The sequence below is a fragment of the Rhinatrema bivittatum genome, chromosome 16 (genome assembly GCF_901001135.1).
Source record: "Rhinatrema bivittatum chromosome 16, aRhiBiv1.1, whole genome shotgun sequence".
In the NCBI taxonomy this organism is placed as follows: Eukaryota; Metazoa; Chordata; class Amphibia; order Gymnophiona; family Rhinatrematidae; genus Rhinatrema; species Rhinatrema bivittatum.
In genome coordinates, this window is record NC_042630.1 from 19386006 (window position 1) to 19395818 (window position 9813).

Sequence of the window (9813 nt, forward strand, 5' to 3'; positions counted from 1 at the left end):
CTGCCTCAATCTCAACTTTTGCTGGCCACTGCCTCTCTGGCTCTCCCAGCCCACTACGTGGACTTCGCAGATGTATTCTCGAAAGAAAAGGCTGAGACTCTCCCGGAGCATCGACCATTTGACTGTGCCATTGACCTATTGCCCAACACCATTCCGCTCGAGGTCGGGTCTATCCACTGTCTCTCCCCGAGACTCAGGCAATGTCACAGTACATTCAAGAGAATCTGAATAGAGGCTTCATCCGACCTTCAACGTCCCCAGCAGGGGCAGGATTCTTCTTCGTAGGAAAGAATGACGGCACATTAAGGCCGTGTATCAACTATCGAGGACTCAATGGTATAACCTGTTGGGACAGGTACCCTCTTCTGCTTATCCCCGAGCTTCTGGATCGCCTTCAAGGGGCAAGAATCTTCACAAAACTAGATCTTCAAGGGGCCTATAACCTAGTCCATATTAAGCCTGGAGATGAATGGAAGACCACCTTCAATACGCATGATGGGCACTATGAGTACCTAGTGATGCCCTTCGGACTATGCAACACCCCAGCAGTCTTCCAGAATCTTATGAACGAGGTTTTCCGGGACATGCTCCACACCAATGTTATTGTGTACCTGGATGACATATTAGTCTATTCCAAGGACCTCTCCACTCATCGCATGGAAGTACATTGCGTCCTACAACGCCTCTGTGACCATCTCCTCTTCGCCAAGCTTGAAAAGTGCCTCTTCAAGCGTGAATCCTTTCCCTTTCTGGGTATTTCGTGTTTACCACTGGCTTCCATATGGATCCTGAAAAGGTCATAAGCTTCCGAGACTGGCCGCGCCCTGAGGGACTCTGTGCTCTCCAGCATTTTCTCGGCTTTGATAACTTTTACCGACACTTTATTCTCCAGTACTCACAGATGGTAGCTCCTCTCACCACCCTTACGAGGAAAGGTTCCAATGCCAGACATTGGCTACCAGAGGAACTTCGCGCATTCGAGGAGTTGAAACAGGCCTTCCTTCACGAACCCTGCCTCCGCCATCCTGATCCTTTGCTCCCATTTGTGGTGGAGGTAGACGCTTCAGACATGGCAGTAGGGGCCGTCCTCCGTCAGCACTCTAACACTGGAACCCTATTACCGTACTTCTACTTCTCCCGAAAATTTTCACCCGCTGAAAAGAACTATGGCATTGGAGACAAAGAACTTCTAGTGATCAAAATGGCATTCGAGGACTGGCGGCAATGGCTGGAGGGGGCCCAACATCCCATTAAAGTATATACCGACCACAAGAACCTGGAGTATCTCTGCCAGGCCCATGCTTGAACCCTCGTGCTGTCTGCTCGCTGCCTGCCCTGACGTCCGGACTGCCCACCATATTCCTGACCTCCGCCAGCCTCGACCTGGACTCTCTGACGCTGCCTCTCCGGATGGACTTCTCTTCGCCAGGACACCCCCACCTAAGTTCTACCGGCCCCGGTACCCAAGGGCTCAACCTGAGGGGAACGTGGGTTGGTAGAGGTGAAGCTCCTGCTGGGTCTCCTGGACCTGTACCAACTCCCGGCAACGAGTACCTTTGGGGGCCATCCCTTGGTGGTGATTCCAGCGCTCATGCCCACTCCAGGGTCCACAGAACTAACAGTAGTGACACGAGGAAGTGAAGTTAAGAGTTAAAAAGGTCCAGAGTTGGTAGAAATCACTGTCGAGTTCCTCTTTTTTCAGCTGCGCAAGACCAATGATGTTCCTTTCTTCTTTACGGGTTTTGCTGCAGCACCAAGAGATTGCCAGTATTGGCCCTGAGACCCGGTAATTCTTTTTGAATTCCGGAGTCTCCGAGCCAGATCCAGAGAGTTCCCAGGTATGAGGATGGCCTTTCAGGCTGCCCATCCCCTATCAAGCCCCTCCCGGTTTCTGGAGGCATGAATTTAGGGGTGCACTGAATTTGGGGTGACATCCCTCACTGTTACATTCAATAGCCTGCGACTGATCTGATCCCTTTTGGGACCCAATTATCCTCTTCACTGTGCCTCCTACGCAGCACACGTGGGCTGGAGGAAGGAGGAGGCCGCTGTGCTGGCTGAATCAGCACACATGGGCCGGAGGTGGGAGAAAGCTGTAGTTTAATCAGGACACCGCCTCGAGGGAGGAAGGGGGAGAAAGCACTGGTATCGGGGAGGGAAAGGGGGAAAGAAAACTACAGACGGGAAGAGAAAGCAAGAGTGTGTGTGCACGCATGAGAAAGTTCATCCACCCATCCCCCCTCTGCCCTCCCCCGCAAAGTGGGGATTAGGCTTTACCTCAGTAACTGTAATTAGAGGGCTAAGGGGGTAATCCCCACCTCCCAAGCTTAACCCTTTGAAGCACTGGCCCTCCCAAGGCAGGATTTCATGTCACATCTTGCTTTCGGTGCTGACGAAATATTCTCACCTAAAATGCTCTGGTTGAACCTGAGGAGGGGAATGTGAACTCCTGAAAGCTGGTCAAGAAAGGTACTAAGTTAGTCTAATGAGAAAGTATCGCTTTATATAATTTTTATGGGTTGATCTTTATTTCTATGGAAAATGCAGAAACTGTGAGCTGTTAAATAGCCATAAGGTGGCGCTATTGCTTCACAAATGATGTTTGAACTAAAAAAACAAACCACGTGTAAATACAAGAACCAGAAAAGGATCTATTTATACAAACAATAAAATCAGGGTCAGATTTACTCAGCCCCAGTACTGATATATACAGGAGACACAATGAGGATATCTAGCAATGTGCATAATAGAGAGGTGTCCTTAATACAGAGGGTGCAGGTGAAGGAACACAAATCATTCCCTTTTCAGTGGCTCTTTCACTGGAAAACCAGCAAAGTCTGGAAATGTCTTGAGACAGACAGATACACAGAGGCATCAAAAGAGGGACAGGAGGGAAACTGAAAGACTGACAGACACATGCATACAGGGAAAGAAGGACAGACTGAAAGAAATTAAAAAACAGACAGACAAATGCATACAGAGACAGTGAGGGAGAAAAGAGGGCGAGAGAGGAGGCAGAAACAGGCACACAGAGACAGCAAGACAGGGAGCAAGGAAACCTGGGGGCTGGGTAGAGACAGCCACAGAGTGTGAGAGAGTCAGAGACAGGCAGGCAGGATGGACTGCGGGATCCTGAGAGATGTGGGGCTGAACCCTGAGTTGCTCCCTGCTGCCGTCATTGGGGTGGTGGAGCCAGGGCGGTGGCATCGCCTGCGCTGGGCACGGTGATGGATGTGGTCTGTTCTGCCACCACGCGGTAGGACTGCTTCCTCTTCTTGAGTTCCCGGGCCATCTGGCACCAAGCACAGGTGTAACAGCAGCACAGGACAGCACAGTCACTGCAGATGGAGCCCTGAGGACACAGGGAAGGGGGCATCAGTGGGTAAAGAGGGCTTCATCAGAGGTCAGCGACCCCCAGGTGAGACAAATGATCTCTACCTGAATCCTGTAGCGCTCTCGCATGGCTGCTCGCATGGCCATGGACCCTGGGGCGCAGGGGACAGGAGAGCCCAGGTATCCCAGGCAGAAGGGGTCCAGCAGGGGCAGGCACATGCACTCCCCAAACTGACTCGCTGTCCGGCACATGAAACAGGAGAAGCACCAGAAGGCACAACAGCCTGCAGGGACAGGAGACAGGCAGGGAAAAGAAAAGAGAGCTGTGAGACACCCCGAGCAAGAACCTGTCCCATGAGAATTACTGATGCTGTCAGAGCTGGGTTAGAAATGTTAGTGCTTAACACCTCACTCACCTGTGCACAGCTCTGTACAGCTAACGTATCTGTGCAAGGTAAATGCTTATCTGTGTAAAACAGATATCAGGATACAGGTAGAAACTCCCCCCTGTACTACTCTACATTTACCTGTGTGAGGTAAAGACATCTCTGTGGAGCTAACTTACCTGTGCAAGGTAAATGCTTATCTGTGTAAAACAGACTATTGCGAGTGTAGACAGGTGCTTGAAAGTGTGAGTCCCTGTACTGTGACACAACCGACACAACCCCAGGGCTGGCCTGGTCCATGCCGCTGGCTGACTTGAAAACAGGAACATTCTTGACTTGGAACAGGAACACTTGGATGTCCAAAACCCTCCAGGAACTGAGAAACAGCAACCTTGGGCCACACAAAATTCTCCTTCTGATGACTGCTCCCTTGGAGCTCAGAGGCCGGCCTGCTGCCCTGGATCTCTGAGGTTTGAGAAGGGACGCGGACAGGGAAGATCTACCAGGGGCAGCGGCTGCCATCCCCCAGCCAGAGCCCGAAAGCCCCCAGGGACCTGCGCGCATGATCCAGCCATGGCAATGCTGCCTGCTGAGGGTCACTCCCAGGTGCACCGAGTCGAGCAGTGCTCAGAGCTGCCTGCCTGACATTTACATTTTCCTGTTCCGTACACGTCGTGGCATTGGTAATCGGCCCTGCGTAGATAAATTGCATTTCCCCATAAGCATGTGCGTGTGCAAAGATTCACAAACCCTCTCATGCTGCTGCAGCTACTTCAGCAAAACATTTTATTAAACTGTAACGGAGTCAGGGTCACTCTTGCTGAATAGCAGAACCCGACTTTGTGGTGGCTGTGTGTGTGTGTGTGTCTGTGTGTGTGTGTGTGTGTGTGAGTGTGTGGGGGGGCGGGGCGATTCCTGAGTGCAACATTTGCAGCCAAGTAAAATCTGAAAGGACCCTGAAGACATTTCTTGTTGATGCAAATCTTGTTTGCTTCCACTGCTGCCTCTCCTGTACCCAGAGCTGGCTGGGAAGGGCGAGACGCTTGCATATGCATGAGATACATTTGCATATATTGGGTCTCCAGTGCATACAAATCTCTCTCATGCCTGTTCGCTGTGTGCTGCTGAAAACGGGACTGCACTGGACGGGTTTGCAGAGCCGGGCGTTAGGGCACCGCCCCAGCTCAGGCCTGATCTGCTCCCGGAGTCTGCCTGTCTCAGAGGGGAGTGAAGACAGCCCCGAGGGGCTGTGAATTCTCTTATAAGGGGGCCCTCTGTCCTTACTGAAGGAGAAATGCCTTCTTTCATAGGACAGAGGTACAGTCCTGTGGCCCTCCTTGGGTGTGCAGGGAGTGGGTTTCTGCCACTAGAGGGACTGCAGGGACCTCGGGAGGGAGGCTGAGGACGGGCGGGGAGCTCGGACTTTTCCCCTGAGAGGAGCAGAGAAGGCTCAGCCGAGAGCAGAAGGAGGAGAGAGAGGAGAGCTCAGCCTGCGGCGTCTGCGCGTCTCAGGATTTCAGACGCGGTCTTCGCCCGTGGTATTGCCTCCCCATTTAGGGAGAAAGTACAATCCCCAGAGAAAAGACGGCGTCATGGCCCTGTGGGATGCATTAGGAATATGGCCCTGGCTGCAAGTCCTAGGTAGCAGGGGGAGGGAGGCTCCTCCTCCGCCGTTGCGGGAATGGCCACCCCCCCCCCCCCCCCGGGTATAAAAGCAGCCTGCAAGGTTGCAAAGGGTGGCATTGCAGCTGGAGGGCAGGGGCGTTGGGCGCAGTTTTCCTCCCCTGCCCTTTGTGCTAGGACCTTGCAGGGGGGTGGAGAAGGAACTTGGTACTTTCTGGGTGTTGATCGCGGATTCTAGGATTTACCCTCTCGAGGTTTCGTTCCTATGAGAGCTCTGGCGCCCCCCCTCGGCTGGAGGATCTCAGGGAGTCCAGGACCAAGGCGCAGGGAAGGTTCTGCCGCTCCCCAACCCACAAGCCATGGGTTGGATCGGGGGTGACTCGCTGGGGGGGGGGGGGGTCCCAGATTATCCCATTTCTAGTTTAGTTACAGTGGTGGAAGTTTGAGGTCACCCTTCCTGCCCTAGGAGGGGACATCTGAGAGGGCCTCTGGGCTCCCTGCTATCTGGACGTTCCCCCTAAGAAAGGCCCTGGTTTGTCACCTGGAGAACTGCGAGTAAGACCTTTTGATACATCTGAGGACTCCCCCCCCCCCCCCCCACCCTGAGGGAGAGGTGCCTTTGAGTTTTGACAGTTTCCCCCCAGTTTTGGAAAGGGACGTTTCTGCCCCCCTAGGATACCCCTCTCCGTTGGGGAAGCCCGGCTTTTCCATGCGAGTTCCTGGCCCAGATCCCGAGAGACCCGGGCACTGGAGACCCTGTGAGTTCCAGCCCTTCTGCCAATTTGCCATTTGAGAACTCCTGCAGTAAAGATTTCATTTGGACGCTCATCCTGACCCTGCAGGGTATTTTGCTGGCACTCACATCCTTTAATGGCAACAGCGGCTTGGCACCTCCCCAGGAGAGTAACTTAGAGCCCCCCCCCCCCCTGCCACCATGGGCCATGGAAGATTTATTCCTCCCCCCCCCCCTCACTGGATAAGACCTGGGGGCCTCTGGAGTGGGAGAGAAGTTGAGAGTTGGCCCTGGGATCCTCCTAAACCGGAACAGGGAGTTACACCAGTGTCCTCTCGGAAGTGGGCAACTGGGTGGGAAGGCTGTGGAGACCGCATTGGAGGCAAAAGAAAAAGGACTTTGTTTCCCAAGTAACATCTTCCGCCATTTCTAAGACATCAAGGAGCAGGATCCCCTACCACCGAGTCCTACCCGCAGGTAAAGCTCAGCCAGAGTACAAAGGGAGTTACTCCCCTGCTGGAGGGCTCCTCCCCGGGCCCGTGAGCCAGGGCCTCAGCGGGTAAGAAACGGTGCTTGTGATCTGCGAGGGAGCCCCAGGAAGGCTTCAGCCAATAAAAGGCAGCAAGAAGAGGGCGACGGTCAGAAACCAAGAGGCAGGCCACAGGCTGAAATCAGATTCTTTTATTAACTTAGTTTTAATGTACATGCGGCTTACAGCTCATCGGTACGGGCCTGGCTGCAGATAAAGGAACCATCAAGCTCTTTATTTGTAGGTAGCAGCGCCAGCAGGCAAATCTACGCCTGGTTTTATCCCCTGCGCCCCCCCAGGCATGCTGGGATATGCGAGTCTGATGTCGCCTAAGAGAATAAAAGGAACTACAAGTCCCAGCATGCAGTGGAAACGCGATGGGGATCAGCCCAGTCCTGGCCCAGCCTGCGCCAGCTGGCGTGGAGTTGTCAGGTGCCCCTGTTGCTCTCCAGTTAGCCGACCTGGTCCAGGAGGGACAGGCTGTCCCATCACACCCTGCCTCCTTCGGTGGAAGATAAGAGGGGAAATAATCCTTCTAGATTTACAGAGCAAGATGAGGCTTACACTGTGTAGTCAGAGCAAAATGCAGGCACACGCATAGCCACCCTGGCAGCTGTGATGACAGGCGCACTGCCCCATCCGTAAGTGAGCTACCAGCATGTTATTACAGGCACAGGGAGGGGGGAAATCAGGTGCAGAGCTGGGGATTAGAACCCAGACCCCTAGGAGCTAAAGGCCTGAGTTCAGGAGGTCCCCGGTTTCCCAGCAAGCAGAAAAGGATCTCCTGCCCTTTCTGACCCTGGAGGAGAGGAGGGAGGGGCCCCCGTGCTGGCGGAAGGCATTAACGGGTTGCCCTGGGAGTGGAGAGAGCCTCATTGTCTCTGACAGCTGGGCCCACAGGTCACTGGGACTGCAGCAGGCTCCTGGCGTCGGGGTACGGCTAGGAGCACAACTGAACGTGAGGGATGTTGATGCTCTGAGCATTGACGATGGTCAAGGGCTGCTTCCTGCTCTTCATCTCACGGCTCATCTGGCACCAGGCGCAGGAGCAGCACCAGCAGACAATGCAGCAGTCATTGCAGATGGAGCCCTGCAGAGGAGGAGGAGAAGAGGAAAGGCATGAAGGCTGCTTCCCGCATCCTGCCGGAGACCCCTGGGATGGAGACGGCCTTGGCCTGGGCCATGAATATCGGGGGAGGGGGGGGGGGGAGGATGGAGGAGGGAGCTCTGGGAGTATGAGGAAGGGAGACAGACCCCTGTCCCCTTTTGCAATGTGAGATAGAGGGGGGAGCACCCTTCATTGTAAGGCTCTGGAGCCAGTGGCGGCTCTCAATGACTCTACGTGTGACTCCCTGATTCCCCCCCTCCCAGTACATGCTCCCCCCTCCCCCGTGGCTCTCAGTGAGTTTGAGGTGCACAGGAGTGGCAATTATTGCTCTAGAATTTCAGAGGGAGGGAGACAGCCCCCCTCCCGCCCCCCCCCCCTTCCTAGTGTGGGACAGAAGAGGGAACGCTGGGGCATGGAAAGAGGGTGAGAGTCTCCCAGTGTTAAAAGAGGGGGGTGAGATGGAAGAAGACATACCCCCTCCCAGTGTGAGACAGAGGGGGAAGTTCCCTCCCAGTGGGGTAAGGGGGCGGGTGCGAGGGACCGGGTCAGTGTGGGACAGCAGAAGGATTTCACCCTTACCTTTATGCCGTATCTTTCCCGCATGCCCGAGCGCATGGCCATGGTAATCGGGTGAAGGCCTTTGCCCAGCATGTCCAGGAGGGGGAGGCAGAGGCACTCCCCATACTCATCCGCCGTCTTACACATGAAGCAGGGGAAGCACCAGAAAGCAAAGCAACCTGTGAAGGGAGAGGCAGGGAGGGAGATCGGTCAGCAGAGCGCCTCCAGTGGCCCGAGCAACACCCCCTCAATAGCCCCCCGGCACTAAAGAAACGGGCGTGCAGCCACCTCTGGGGTGCTTGGCCAGGTTGCAGTACCCTGGCCACTGGATTATATGGAGGAGTAGCCTAGTGGTCAGAGCAACTATAAACCAGGGTTCAGATCCCACTGCTGCTTCCTGTGATCTTGGGCCAAACTTAGAAGCCGATTCATTAAGGGTTTTTCCCATAGACACAAAATAAGAGAAAATCCTTAATGGACCTGGCACTCAGATTATAAATCTTCTGGGGATAGGGAAATACCTACCGCACCTGAATGTAATCTGCTGTGAAGTGCCGAAAAGTGGGATAGTGGCAGAGCCGGGTATTACAACTTAAGCAGGCTGAGATAAAGCGACTGAAGCATTGTGATGTCACAAAAGGTCTATTGCAGCACCGGTATGACATCACAATCCCACCGCAGGAGCACCCAGAGATAGGATCTTCAGGGATGGATGAGAGGCCACCTTCGTTGCAGTGGTTTCATCTCCTGAGGATTCTGCAGTATTAGATTATCCAAAACATAGCTTCCGGAACGGACGGGCAGGAATCCAGGATAGCTCCGGGTTACTGGGGGGAACAGGCTGAGCCAGGGCTAGTTTTATATTCCCAGCACAACTCATGCCTACCATAGGGGCAGAGGGAAGATGGCCTCAGCCTCTCTGGGCTGCCCTGGCTTGTGGGGTGAGGGTAGCTCCCTACCTGGTTAGAGCATGGGGGAGGGGGAAGTGCGGCAAATGAGGTACGTACAGACTCCGCAGTCATCAAAGCAGTCACATATGCCTGAGCTCCATTCTGCTCCTCGCTTGATGGTGACCATCTGGGTGGTAATTGGCGTTGGCTGGATGTTGATAGTGGTCATGGCAGCCTGCGTTGGGTAGAAGAGATGGGTCAGTGGTTGCTCTTTCCAGCTATGTCACCTTCTGAGGCCAGTGGTGTTCACTTCCTGTCCTCAAGGGTGCTAGTGAGCTAGATTGTCAGGCTAACCTATAATGAATGTGCATGAGACGCGGCCTCAACTGTTGGCAAATCCATCTCATGCATATTCATTAGGGGTATCCTGACAACCCGACCTGTTTGCTGCTCGAGGACTGGAAGTGGATACCACTGTTCTAGGCTGCGGCCAGATGCGTTCCCTGCACCCCCCCCCCTCCCCCCGCCAGTCCTGCTTTCACCCTCTTCCCCCATTGCATCTTGGGAGTTGTAGTTCCTGCAATCGTGACGGAGACTGGAAAGTGGTATAAACCAGGACTGGCTCAGCCCATCCCACAAAGACTGGAACATGT

The 9813-nt window shown here is 54.2% G+C and overlaps 2 protein-coding genes across 2 annotated transcripts; both read right to left on the minus strand.

Moving 5' to 3' along the window:
* Window positions 1–2633: 2633 nt before the first annotated feature.
* Window positions 2634–3717, minus strand: LOC115078327 (cornifelin-like; the record flags this gene model as incomplete). Its single annotated transcript, XM_029581206.1, has 2 exons — window positions 2634–3352; window positions 3439–3717. Coding segments are annotated over 2 exons (456 nt in total), but the record flags the coding sequence as incomplete, so codon positions are not given.
* Window positions 3718–6741: 3024 nt separating this feature from the next.
* Window positions 6742–9392, minus strand: LOC115078379 (cornifelin homolog B-like). The gene is made up of 3 exons (XM_029581286.1): window positions 9278–9392; window positions 8292–8449; window positions 6742–7694 (listed from the first exon to the last, which is right to left on the minus strand). The coding sequence occupies exons 1-3, from the start codon at window positions 9387–9389 to the stop codon at window positions 7545–7547; spliced, it is 420 nt and encodes a 139-aa protein (XP_029437146.1). The 5' UTR covers window positions 9390–9392; the 3' UTR covers window positions 6742–7544.
* Window positions 9393–9813: the final 421 nt, after the last annotated feature.

What these genes read in the sequence shown, in the direction of transcription:
- LOC115078379 (XM_029581286.1), bottom strand. Translation starts at nt 9,389, where the DNA reads ATGACCACTATCAACATCCAGCCAACGCCAATTACCACCCAGATGGTC. An exon ending in CTTTGATGACTGCGGAGTCT is followed by an intron (nt 8,450 to 9,277) that starts GTACGTACCTCA and finishes CTCCCTTCACAG; the next exon opens with GTTGCTTTGCTTTCTGGTGC. An exon ending in GGGAAAGATACGGCATAAAG is followed by an intron (nt 7,695 to 8,291) that starts GTAAGGGTGAAA and finishes CCTCCTCTGCAG; the next exon opens with GGCTCCATCTGCAATGACTG.